At 42.3% G+C, this 14248-nt stretch overlaps 1 protein-coding gene across 1 annotated transcript in view; it reads right to left on the bottom strand.

Moving 5' to 3' along the window:
• Nucleotides 1-3972: 3972 nt before the first annotated feature.
• Nucleotides 3973-14248, bottom strand: part of ST6GALNAC3 (ST6 (alpha-N-acetyl-neuraminyl-2,3-beta-galactosyl-1,3)-N-acetylgalactosaminide alpha-2,6-sialyltransferase 3) — a 517233-nt gene continuing 506957 nt past the window's right edge. Inside the window, 2 exon segments of the mRNA XM_006767210.2 lie at nt 3973-6182; nt 7228-7335. Of these exon segments, the coding sequence (XP_006767273.1) occupies nt 5996-6182; nt 7228-7335 (295 nt within the window). The 3' untranslated portion in view covers nt 3973-5995.

Below are 14248 nucleotides of genomic sequence, written 5' to 3'. Positions count from 1 at the left end.
CTATTCTGCAACAAAAACACACAAAAAGAAAACTCCTGGAAAAAGTACTAGAGAAGGTCAATCTTAACTCAAAGTTTGAGGGGTTGGAATGGCAGATTTCTGAAGCTCCTTGCAGCTCTAAAAGTCCAGACTACTTACAAAGGCTAGTACTGGCTCCTTCAGGCGTTAGGTGGACGTAGACTATTAAAATGATGAGGCCTTGCCTTTTAAAAGTGTATTTGAGGGGAAACCATTTTCCCTCACCACAGCCTTGGGAGCGTAAATCATTTGTTGTGCTAAGACATGCAAACACTGACACTGGGCAGCATAGTTTGTTCTTGGCATTTGACATGCCACATTAAATCCCAGATGGTTATATTGTTTAAAAAAAAGCAAGCCATCTTATTATATTTTCTTGCTTATTAAAAGTAAACTGAGCTTATAATTAACATCCAATTCACACTGCCAGGTGAAGAACTTTCCTGTTGTCATTTTTCTAAGGAAATAATGAGGGACCCTCTTCTGATGGCTTTTTACTTTTGGAGAGGTCAGCAAAGTCCCCAATTCAGACTCTTGCTCCCACATAGGCTGTTTCATTCCAAATCCTCAAAGAGCAGTCTCCTTATATAATTTTCTTTTTTCACAATGGTCACAGTTCTCTAGCCACATAATAAAAATCTTGCAAATCTGAGTTTGCTTACACTAACGACAGGCTTATTTGAATAGGCAGACCAGTGTTCATTCACTTCAGTGTGAATGAAGCCTGATGCTATGTTTTTCCATGTGACTTTAGCTGAGCTGCAGTCAGCAAAGCCTACAATACATATTACTATATTTAAGGGTCTGATTTGCGGCAACTGTGGCATCTAATTGTGTTCTTAGTCCTGGATTTAGCAGCTTCTCTAGCTTTATTCTTCTGATCAGCCATGGAAAGGGATATTATGTACTCTTAGCAATCAGTACATTTAATTTTGATTTTTGCTGTTTTTGTTGCATCAGGAGTCAAAAGGTAACCCAACAAATTTTAGATGAAGATTAAAATAGGTTTTCTATGTTTCATACACAGCAGTGAAAAACATAGGATTGCATATATGCCTTTGTGCACACGCCCCCCCCCCCCAAAATGGATTCTATGTACATACATACAAACATTCCCCCATGTCGGTTTTTCTTTGATAGATTTCATAACAATGTAAAACCATATATCCTAAAAGTTTCTTATTCATATTATCATCATAATACAAATCATTACTACTTTATTACTAGGCTAACTTAGAAAAGATTCAAACATTCATTCTATTACCCTTTTTTAAATTTCCTTCCTTTTTTTCTAGGATTCTGCAAAATTAAAAATAATACTTATTATTTTTAGCTTGCATGTTTTTATGCCAATTTCAGCAGTTGTGGCCAGGTTCCATAGACATTTGCCTAAAGCCTTGGGTAGTATTAAAATATTTTTATTTTTTTACAGATGTTAATTAGCTTCTGGATCCATATACATCAGCGATGAGTGAGTTGAGTTACGTTTTCCATTGTTTTGATGCTGGCTGAAATCTCTATTAATTGACCAGCACCTGTGTAATGGCCAAGTACTCTCTTGAATTGCTCCTTAACCATTCTCTGTGTTTTCAGTAAATCTTAGATTTCTCCTCAACATGGAAGAAATTAAATCTTGTATTTCCACTAGAATTAGGAAGCTTGAGGGTAGAGAAGAACAGGAAATGGAAGCAGAGAATATTAAGAATGCAAGTCTTGGAAGGCATGGCTTAGTTGGTTGGAGCTTTGTCTTATATACCAAAGGGCTCTGAGTTTGGTTCCTGGTCAGGGCACATGCCTGAGTTGCAGGTTCGGTTCCCAGTTGGATGACCAATCAATGTTTACATTGGTGTTTCTCGCCACCCCCTTCCCTCTCTTTAAAATGGGTGTGCATGTCCTTGGTTGAAGATTAAAAAAAAAAAGAATTAGAAAAGGAAAAAAAAAAAAAGAACACAGAGAAAACTATGTCATCTGACTCTATCAAAATGCTGATTACACTGGGAATTATTTAACTAGGTCTCCAAATTGAGAATAAAGTGTTTTTTGTTTCTCAGTTTTAGAAAAACAAGAGACAACCACCATAAAAAGTGTAGAATTTGGGTTTAAGAGAAAAAGGCATGATCTACTACCCTTTGCGACAGCATGGAGGGACCTGGAGATGATTCTGCTACGTGAAATAAGCCAGTCAGAGAAAGATAAATATCATATGATCTCACTCATATGTGGAATGTAATGAACACAATAAACTAATGAATAAAATGGAACCAGAGGCTTGGAAACATGGAACAGACTGACCAATCACAAAGAGAAGGAGGGGGAGGGAAGAAATTAACCAGAGACCTTATATGTATATATGCATTGACCATGAACACAGACACTAATTTGGTGCAGGCCTGAGGGGGGGCAGGTGTCGGGTGGAGGGGGTCAATAGGGGAAAAGGAGGACATCTGTAATACTTTCGACAATAAAGATTAAAAAAAAGAAATTATAAGGGCATTGTCTGATCCCCCCCCCCAAAAAAAAAGGAAAAAAGTAAAGAAAAAATGGCAAAGAAGGTAAGGGGTGGGCAGAAGGGGTGGGGAAGAAAGGGGAGGAGAGGGAAGGAAAGGCTTTGTGCCCCCTCCCAAGAAAAACACACTAAACAACCAATCAAACCAAAATAAAAATGCCACCGGCTGCCATAGAATGAGGGATATGGGGCACTGCAGAAGTCTCTATCAGAAAAAAATACAGTGAGGCAGAAGAGCAAGGAAGTTTAGTAAAGTCTAAAGCAAATAGAGTTGGCCCTCCACTTACCAGAAAACCAAATAAATTATGCCATTCTGTTATCGGCGAGATGATGAGACTTCAGTCCATGTCTTCTTGAAGGAAAGGTTTCAACCAAGAGACAAAGTGCAGAAAAGCAAGCAAGAATTTATTGGCTGCAGCCAAAACCCACTTAGGACAGTGAAACAGGAAGGGCATAGAAGAAGCAACAGGAGAGCCTAGGCTGGGCTGCTTTGGCTCGCTGGGAAGTCAGAGAAACAGGGGCCTTGGAGACAGGATCAGGGGGTTAGCTCAGGGTGTACTGCTGCTGCCCATTGCTCCCCTGGTTGCAAGTCTTGTGGGGAACCTTAGAGGGAAGAAGAGAGGAAGGAATGGAGAGGGTGTGCTTCCGGGCAAGAGCTCCAGCTGGGTCCTGTTGTTGAGGGTATTTATCTCTCTGGCAGGTGGGAATCTTAGGGGAGGTCTCAGGGGAGGGTCTCAATAGAATATTCATCAGTTTTCCAGGTGTGCTCCTTCAGAGTCCTGGTCTCTGCTGATTGGTCAGCACTAGAGCAGGAGGTCATTAGTCAATGCAGCTGGTCCTGAGGCAACCACAGCATCACTTGTCTGGTTTTGCTGCTTTTCTGGGCCTAGAGCTGAAATACAACTGAGGCCTAGCTGTTGTCTTTAGGGAAGGAAACATCAGGGGGTCTAAAGAACATGATCAGCGATATACTAGAGGAGGAAAGCTTACCCTGGGGGCACCATGGACTTTCCACCCTGTTGAGCTTCTGTACCTGGCCCATCCTCCTTGCTCTGCTCATGTCTGTCTAAAGGCCTATAACAATTCCCTGAAGCATTATGATAATCAAGGTTTCCTTTTTATTTAAAAACTAGAGGTCCAGTGCATGAATTTGTGCACTGGTGGGGTCCTTCAGCCTGGCTTGCAGGGATTGGGCCGAAACCAGCTCTCTGACATCCCCTGAGGGGGTCTTGGGTTGCGAGAGGGTACAGGCCAGGCCAAGGGACCCAACCAATGCACGATCGGGGCTGGGGAGGGAATGCAGGAGGGCTCCAGGGTGTGTTCGGCCTGTCTCACCCAGTCCCAATTGGCCAGACCCCAGCAGCAACCTAACCTACTGGTCAGAGCATCTGCCCCCTGGTGGTCATTATACATCATAGTGACTGGTCAAACAGTTGAAAGGTCAGACATTTAGCATACTCAGCTTTTATTATATAGGATGGAACTTCTGTATCACAATGGGGGAAAAACAGCCGTATTACAATTTAAACATTTGGTTCTGTTTATTTTTCTTGGAGTGAGCATTTCTATCCATCATTAGCTCAAAACAACTAACATACATGGAACTAAAAATCACATACAGAAACAACAAAAGAATAACAACAGTAACAGTTTCAACAATGGAAGTGGCACTTGGTCATTGTTATGGATACCAGTGCTGGGGTATCAAGTTGACAAAAGAGAGCAGGAAAGAGGCTTTGGCCCAAGATGACCCATAATAATGAAAACTAAACATGGGACTTAGCCCTGGTAAAGATCTGCAAAGTGCTCCTGAGGTGAAATGCATCATTACTTGGGCTTCCAAAACATTCTGTAAGTTACGCCTGGCTTTTATCTTTTGAATCATTTGCAAGAATGTTTTCAGCCTCTCAGCAAATCAACCTGCTAATACTTAATGAGCAGTAAGTATATCATAAACAGTCATCACAAACCTAGGACAAGAAACTGTATTTCTCTGCTTTCATTCCCTCCTATTGTCCCTGCTTCCTTATCTTTTCCCCACCTAAACAGAATCATTAAAAAAAAATCAAAAGTACCTATGTTTCCAGTCTATGTCCGAGACCATTCTTATGATATTTTTTGACTAATTCTGATATTGTATTTGGCACTGAAATCAACTGTTGACTAGTCTACATAAATGCTATCCTATACAAATATTAGGATATTTGGGGAAGCAATATAGCAGAACAATCAACAGATTACAGATCATCTGCTAAAGAGATGTCAGAATGCGTAGGCGATGGACAATGGGTGGTCATGGGCATCACATGGGGCAGCATATGTGAAAGGACTCTAAATGACAGAGCACTTTGGACCTTAAGGTCATTATTACTGTTGTCATTATGGTCTAACAACCGTCCCACTCTGGGGAAAATAAACCCTAAGAAGGCAAAAGTTCTGCCCAGATTTAATTCAAGGAATCATTTCCTCTCCATGTCTAGCAGTTGGCACTTGGCAATGATAATGTAACCTATGGAGAGACACACCTTGGATCTATAAAATAGAAATTTGAGTATACAAATATATATTATGAAGTATGGTAGGGTACAAATTGATGTAAAAATATGCTTTGCTTTCCCTGCTTCATGAATTTTAAAAGCATATATTTTTGTGTTTTTGAATGTTGAAGCAAAGTTAGTAAACCCTTTTGGTTTTTGTAAAGACATTGTTTTCACAGTATATGTTATTACAGTGCTGAAATCTTACATGTTAAATAGCCATCTGAAATATTTTGGACTTAACCAAAAATAACTAAACATTAATATAGACATTGTTTGGGGTGGTAAGAATGGAGTGGTAAGCATGGAAATTCATCCAGATGTGCTACTTGGCCCATTTTGAATTAAGTGTTTGAGACAGTCAAGTAGTCCTATGGGTAAGAGGTGCTGTAGGACGATGGTTAATCAGGAAAAGATTTCTTTCCTGCCCTTAGCCTAACTAGTAACTGTGGGAAAATACTTGTACCAAGAGTACAAAATCCTTGTACCAGTGTTCAACAATCAAACATTCTTTAAGATGGTGCAGCTGCTCAGGTTCAAGAGAACACGGAGTCAATAACCTTGCCTCATGAGGACAAATCCCACAGCTTTTGGAAGCTACTCACTGTTCAAGAATTCTGGGAAACTATGTGAAGGAAAATCTTTTCATTTCTTAGGTCACTGCTATCATGTTACTGGCCTTCCTTGCAATTCCAGTTAAATTATAAAGTGCAATAGGTAATGTTGAACCTTAAGAAGTAATGCAATGAGCACAACCACCCTGCACGGAATCCCAAGTTCAAGTTACTGGCAGAGTCATCATCCATATCTGAGAATGTATAGAGTCTTGATCATCATTGTTGTTGTCATCAATAGCATCATCACAGCGTCTTTAGCATCACAGTTGCAGTACATCATCATGTCAAGTGGTGTGGCAAGATAAGAGAGACCAATATCAAGACACTGTCCAGTTCGGATGTGTAAATATTATCCTGTGTTTCTTAGCCCATTTAGCAAACACTTTCTTTTCAGTGATAAATCTATGGCCTCCGTATGGGGCATGTTCATGAAGAAAGTATTCATCACACTCATCTCTTCCTTGTTCATAGTAATGGTAGGGGACTTTTCTATACCCTTCTGTCCTAGAAAAGAAAAAAAAAAAGGAGAGAAAGATTGAGATGAAGAATAAAGCATTCATTTACAAGAATACATTATATGCCCAGGAACTGCATTTACTTGCAAACCTATGCATGATTCTAGTCCATGAACTCAGTTAAAACTATTATGTATAAAAGCTTTTAGGAAGATGTACTAGGTCCTTAGTGCTTTAATAAATCAAATAAAATTTATATATCACACCAATTACATTCAAACATATAGCTATCCTTTGAAGGAGGAAATGGTGCATAATGGAAGCGAGCTTCGCATAGTCCAATGCTCTTATAGAGCTTGAAGGAGCTTTGTGATTTTTCAGAGTAAGATATTTGGTTCATCAGTGTTTCAATATGCTTTTAGTTAGGGTAGAAATATTTGATCACAAAGATTGCGGCTTAATTATCATTTTGAAAATATGATTAAAACACTCTCTGAATTATATTGTGCCAATTATTGGTAGGGAAATACATTTCATTACCTTGATGAAGCATGGGAGGTTTGTTTTATTATCTAATTAGAAACTATCCCACCAGCGGGGATATATGTGGATAAAGACACCCATTTTAAATAAGGATCTGGCAGATTATTCACTTATTTCCAGACATTCTTGCTAAGCTGTCAGCTTCTCGGAGGCTCCGGGATATTTTGTCCTTCATGATCAAAGATAGCCATTGAGTAGATAGCCATCTCTCACATCATTAGCCCACCAGAAAGGACACACTTGCTTTGCAAATTAAATAACCACTAACGTTGTTCTGTACTTCTAAGCCACAAGTCCCTGATATGCCACTGATTAAGGGGAAAATGTTTCTTCCGACATCTGACATTAGGCGATGGTAAATATTTTTCTTATTATCACTCCTAAAAGTCATAGCTCAATGCACTGACAATGAAATGTCATGTCAGCAAAGAACACTGGGAAATAATTGTTGCTTTATCTGTTTGCCAGATTTATGGTATTAAAATGAATTGTGATATTTTGACAAGATATCAGAATTGGAGATGCATAAAAATAATTTCCTGTGATCTTACTTGCAGTAGGTGTCATTTATCATCCCGTAGACGTGAATGCCGTAACAGGCATCCATAGCCAGAATGAAGGTAAACCACCCAGTGCTGAGATAAGAGCCAGACTGGACTCTGTGGGGGGGACAAAAACAACAAACGAAACAAAACAACACAGAAAACACACAGAGCAACAATAAGTGTGATGAGGAACAAGCCACTTTCTGTCAAAAACGCAGCACTTGTTATCAGGAAAAGGCATCAAGAAACTTGACAATCTGTCAAAGAGTCACACTTATTTTGAATTATCTCGGAATAATTTATGGGCGTGCTCCCACCCTGACTACCTTGAGCCTAGAAGCTATGTTGCGTGGTAGAGAAGCCATATGGCAAATATTTGAAGTCAAATAATCCTGCTCCCTTTGGGCGAAAAATAATTTGTTTGATTTTCTGTATGACACAAATGAGTGCTGTATATCAGAAGACAGGTTTTCTGCAACTTGCTTGGAGCCCTGATGAGAACTGAGTGATAACAGTGCTATCTGCTATCCCGGACATATCGCCTTCTCTCAGGCTTGCTGGGTTCCTAAGTGTAAATTGGATGCAGTGTGAGTGAATGGCTTGGTCTATGAAAGTATCGGAAAAGTTTTCCTTCACTGCTTTGCAGGCATCATGAGACCAGACTTTTCCTTTGTAAGACCTGTCTTAATCACCTCCTAGACACACTTTTATTGAGCACCTACTATGTGCCCATCAATATTGTGGATGCTGAGGATACAGCAGTTATCAAAACAACCAAAGCTTTTGTCTTCATGGAGACCAGAGGATTGGATTTGGAGATGGCTATGATATAAACTCTAAAGATTGGCCATGGAAGGCTCTTTTGATAATGGTAACAAAGATTTGAAAGGAGGGAGTGGGTTGGTTAGGGAAATAGCAAGAAGCCATGTGAACTATATTGGGAAAGACAAGTTCATGTGTGTTGCTTTGGACCACCTCTTGGTTACATAAGAATGGGCTGTGGTCCTGGAACACTTTCTCACTTAAAGATAAGGAATTCTCACAGCCTGTGCTGGACTTGCCACCTTGTGTGGGACTATCTTACCCTGTTTCAGAGTTAATTTTTTTTCTTATTACAGCTGACATTCAATATTATATTTGTTTTAGGTGCACAGCAAGCATGCCAAACTCAAAGGCTAACATGGACCAAATAAACAAGGTTTAAGTTTATGTGAGCTGCAAAAAAAACCAAAAGCTTCAATTTTCATAGAAACATAGGCTTATTTTGATAGAGACATGCTAAATACAAAGGGCTGAAATAAATGAGTAATCGTTAAAATAAAACATTTTAATGAAAATTAATATTTTTCTTGAACATTAACTTACCAGACACTGAATAACTGCACAAATTAATAAACAAAACGCAAATAAACCTATTTTTCTTGTTCTCTGAAAGTGAAATATTTCCTGTTGCGCACACCAAATAAGACAGTACAAGACTAATGATATGGCAATTGGCTGCTAAAATATCCGCTGCTAGTATTAGTGGAGAGAAATGGTGCACCTGCACGTAAAGCACGTAAGGGAAATGAATGCAACAGTTATAATAATGAGTCATTAGCGAATGTTGTACTTCATTATTAATAACTAGAGGGCTGGTGAACGATTGGGCCAGGGAGGGATGCACGAAGTTGACTAGCTGGGGAGGGATTGCAGGATGGCTCCAGGCCATATCTGGCCTGTAATGCTCAGTCCTGATTGGCCGGAACCCAGCAGCAAGCTAACCTACTGGTTGGAGCTTCTGCCCCTGGTGGTCAGTGCACATCATAGCAACTGGTCAACCAGTCGACTGTCTACCCCCAGTGGTCATAGTGAGCGGTTGAGCGGCCTTAGCATATCAATAGCATATTACGTTTTGATTGGTTGAACAGATGGCCAGACAACCAGACACTTAGCATATTAGGCTTTTATTATATGGGACTAGGGCCCAGTGCATGAATTTGTGCACCTTGAAAGGAACTGTGGGCCACAAGGTGGCAATGGGCACAGGGGCAGGTCTCAGCCCATCCTCCATGTCCCCGCCTGGCCTGTCCCACCATGGCCCCTGGTCCCCTCTCTGCCAGCAGCCCCACTCCCGTCGCCACTCCCACGTGCTGATGGCACCAGCCCTGCTCACACCCACTGATGGTGTGGAGCAATTGGGGCCAGAGCCAGCAGCAGGTGTGAGTGGGGCTGGCACTGTCAGCAGGTGTGAGCGGTGGTTGCTACTTGAATTGCCCGTCAGGAGCAAGGGTAGGTGGAGAAGCCCTCAGGGGCAATTGGGACCAGCAGCCGCTGGTCGTACCTGCTGATGGTGCTGAGTGATCAGATCTGGTGCTAGGCGCTGGCTGCGGGTGTGAGTGGGGCTGGTGCCAGCAGTGGGTGCAAGCGGTGGCCGCCAGCCCTGATCTTCCCTCAGGAGCAGGGGGAGGTGGAGAAGCCCTGAAGCGTGATTGGGACCAGCAGCTGCTGCTCGCACCAGCTAATGGCGCTGAGTGATCAGTGCCGGTGCCAGGCGCCAGCAGTGGGTGTGAGTGGGGGCAGTGCCGGCAGCAAGTGTGAGCGCTGGGTGGGACCACAGCATGCAGGAGGAAAGAATTTTCAGTAACCACCAGAGGCTTGCCCCAATAACAGTGACCGGCACCCCACCTTGGTTTGGCAGCCCCGCTCACCTGCTCCACCATCCTGCCATGGCCGATACTCGCCATGTTCCATGTGCGCCCCTAGTGGTCAGCACATGTCATAGCTACCAGTTGTTCGGTTGTTCCACTGTTCCGTCTACTTGCATATTAGGGTTTCATATATATAGATTATGTATAACAGGATATTGTAAAAGTTAAGTTACAGATTTTTTATTAAAATGTTTCTTACATACCGTTATATTGGCTGGGGTGCAAAAATATTCACGGTGGGCTGCATGTGGCCGATGGTGTACAGCATAGTGATTATCCATTTATATAACTTACAAGGTTATCCCCCCCAATTAGTCTAATACCCACCTGGCACCACACATAGTTATTACAATACCATGGACTATATTCCCTACCCTGTGCTTTACATCATCATGACTACTTTGTAACTGCCAATTTGTACTTGTTAATGCCTTCACCTTTTTCACCCAGCCCCCCCAAACCCTCTCTTGTCTGGCAATCATCAGTTCATTCTCTGTACCTATAAGTTTGGCATATTCATTTATTTTGTTTTGTAGATTCCACATGAGTGAAATATATGATATCTGTCTTTCTCTCTTTGATTAATTTCACTTAGCTTGATGGGCACGTCTTTGTTCTTTGTAAGTGTGCATCATGTGTCACCTGGCTGACCTCACTGCTAAGTCTGTTCCTGGAAAAGAGGGGATGGGTCCTTCATTCTGTGGCACAAAAGGGTTGCATGCAGGCCAATGGCCCTGCGCTAGCTGCTGGGAGAGACCGACTGGCCCTGGGGGTCCATGCCCACTGCTAGTACTGATCTTGTTCTGTTTCTTCCCTATGTGAGTGCAGTGCTGTTCCATCTAGTGTTTGTGCTGTGTTTGCCTCCGCAACTCGGATATCAACAGGCAGTGGGCAGAAGGGCTTGGATTTCTACTCTCGGTGACAGATGCCGCTTCCTCAACAGACGCTATGAGAAAAAAGTATTTCAGGAAAAGGAAATGCTAAGGGCAAAATCACAAACATGTAAGTGTGCTTGGTATGTTTAAGGAAGAGATGGCAAGAGTAATAACTGAAGGGTGAGAAGTAGTATTGATTAAGTGGGGTGGATGGGGGTGGGGGACGGTCTGCCCAGTTCCAAATAGTTTAAGGGAATGTTTGATGACAGGTGGGATCTCCATACTTGTCTTTAGCCACGGTAACCCCTTCCACCCAAAACAGACGATGAACAATCTCCCTAAGTCTCTCCCCATAGGGGCATCTGGCTCACCCCAGGTTGTTTGGCATCTGTGTGGCACCTCTTTTAAAAAAGACGAATGTCCTACATCTAGACCTCTTTGCCTACGGAAGCACAGCCAGCTCTCCTCCTCCTGAGAACCCCTCTCTGGGTATAGCACTCCAGCCAGTAGATGCTCCCCACTGAAGTCCAATATTGCTGATGCATTTCTCCAGGACCAAGCCTTCAGCATGCTGTAATTAGGACCCTGAATCCTTTGATATATATGTACTTTTAATCAGGCACTGCTTAGTATCAAATTACTTACAGCATACAATAATTTCAGGATCAACATAAACTCAGAATGGGGGTTGATAATTGTAACTTTTAACCTTTATTTTTTATTGACTTTGGGTCATTTGCAAGGAAAGATAAACCCAGCCCATATACATATCCTATAGAATAAAAGTCTAATATGCAAATCAACTGAACAGCAGAACGACAGGTGGAACGACCAGTCATTATGATGTGCACTGACCACCAGGGGGCAGATGCTCAATGCAGTAGCTGCCCCCAGTCCACAGGCCCCAGACCAGCCAAGGTGGGTGCTAGAGGGGACCTTCGATCACCCCACTGGTCACCCCACAGATCGGCCCTGATTGCTGGCCAGCCTAGGAACCCTACCCATGCACGAATTTCGTGCATTGGACCTCTAGTGTGTATATATATATATATATATATACCTATTCCCTCTGCTGACTTGTCACTGAATTTGAAATGCCATGGTGTAAGTACTTTCCTTTGTAGCTCCTGGCATGTCTTCTACATAGAAAGTATTCCAGAAACAGGCTTACAATGAATTATGTGCCCTTTCCTTTGTCACAGGAATAGTAGCAGCAGCATGGGTTAGGAATGGGTGCCAAGTGGGTGGCAAGATGTACCACAGGGAGGTGAAGTACACATAGGGCAACTTTGCTTGAGCAGCGGGACCTGCAGTCGATCCTGCGCTCTGGAGTCTTAGGAGGAGCAGCAACGATGGGAACTGCTTAAAGCTCCACCTGCTCAAATGTCCTTATTTGAAAACGGGGAGAGATCAGAAGTGGCAAGAGTCTTGCAAAAAGCTCTCAAATTGAATCTAGAAATTATGTCTATGTACTACCTTTTTCTGGTTATTATTCCCACTGAATTGGGAATAATATGCCCCCTTTTCCTCTTCTTGCCTTATATGATTTTCTACCTTTCCATCCTCTCTATCCTTCTTCCTTACCTGGTTGAACAAGCATTAGTAGAGATCACTAAAAATTACAGCATTTGTTTGGTGATGATGAGAAAAACCACTTATTCACCAATTTCTTAATTTTTTTTTAACAAACATTTATTGGGATCCTATTATGCGTCACTGACTATACTAGAAGCTGGCAATGCATATTTTCTTCAAGAGCATGTGATCTAGCAGGGGAGGCACACATGTTGAAACAATTGATCAAATACAGTGCAACAAGGTACAAGGCCATGTGTTCCTTCGGAGTCACTTCCCAGTGCAGCACAGGGGTCCTTCCCAGTGCAGCACGGGGGTCCTTCCGAGTGCGGCACGCGGGTCCTTCCCAGTGCGGCACGGGGGTCCTTCCCAGTGCGGCACGCGGGTCCTTCCCAGTGCGGCACGCGGGTCCTTCCCAGTGCGGCACGGGGGTCCTTCCCAGTGCAGCACAGAATTGAGAGTGAGGCTACCTGGTTCCATATCCCAGCTCTGCCACTACTGGAATGAGAGGCTTTGGACAGTCTATTTCGCCTCTTTGGATCATCTTAGTTTCCTTGTCTCAAAAATGAGGTGGTTGAACTAAGTCTTATATAAGGTTTCTTCCAGTTTGGAAATCAAAAGATCCTGTGATTATCACCCTCCACAGACAATCTGTTTTAATCTTTAAGCATTTGACAGTATCATGCTTCAAGCGTGTTAGATGTATAATTAACAAAAACATCCATCAGTGACATCACATTTAATGCCCACTTGTGTGATGGGCATGCTAAACCTGGGACCCTTGAGTCCGCAGGCCGATGCTCCATCCACTGAGCCAAACCGGTTAGGGCTGGAGTATATATTTTTATGTGAAGTTTTTACCTTGCAATGGTGGTGGCTATCGTCACAACTTTTGGAAGGAGGCGCTCTATGTTTACCTAAACACTAACTACACAACTGGACCAAAGTATTGAGGGTAGAGCTTACTTTGAGTGAAAGAGAAAATAAATCTAAATAAGAAAAAATAATTTTATTTTTATGTGTGTTGTTTCTTGGAGTTGCTAACTGTCAAGAACCAAGATAACATTATAGCTCCAGGATAAAGAGGGGATCTTTTTGTGTGGCATATGGGCCACTGCTTTGAAAAACGCGCTTTCCTGGCTCATTCTGTCCACCCCAGGTAGTCATTTCTGATGGTTCAACAGTGAATTTTCTGAGCAGAACCCTCAAAAGATAAATAGGGTACACAGGCTGTCCAAGTGGTTCCTCTGCATGACATCTTCTTTTTACCATAGGAAGGAAGGTCAGGAATTTCAGAGTTTAGCACCTGGTCAAAGATCTTTCCATTTCACCACATAATAAGAAAATGTTTACCATATTTCTGATACGTGCTATATTTAAGTCTAATCTGATTTATTCTGTTTCTGGGTAGGCAGATCATAATAATTAACCCCAAACCTCTTCAAACGAGCTGTGTTGCATGTGATTCAGCCTGGAGAGGCTCATACCGCCTGAGTGCTCTGTCCTACAAACAGCACTTAATTAGACGGTTGCATTGTCTTTCCCTGGTGCCTCTGATAACTTTGGGATGAGAAACTGTGGGCGGTTTCCTACCCAAAGTACATGTGAGGGCTAGCAAAGTGTTTTTTTTTCTGAAATTATTTGGAGCCATTGTCCATATAATGATGCTTGTGGTTGAATAATGACAACTGCTAAATGAATTCAGGAATTCTTCCCAGTAAGTGCCCTAGTGATCTGGGTCCTTAAGGGACTGCACTGGCCTGGATGGCATTGGCCCTGGGAATACTTGTAGCTGCACTATCCCCAAACTCTCCTGCTGTGTGGGCATACTAGAAATGAGGAAGTATAAATTATACCCAAGCAGACCTTAGGAGGTTCAATAAAAAC

Source organism: Myotis davidii, unplaced genomic scaffold, assembly GCF_000327345.1.
Source record: "Myotis davidii unplaced genomic scaffold, ASM32734v1 scaffold602, whole genome shotgun sequence".
Taxonomy (NCBI): domain Eukaryota; kingdom Metazoa; phylum Chordata; class Mammalia; order Chiroptera; family Vespertilionidae; genus Myotis; species Myotis davidii.
This window is presented reverse-complemented; position numbering and strand designations above follow the sequence as displayed.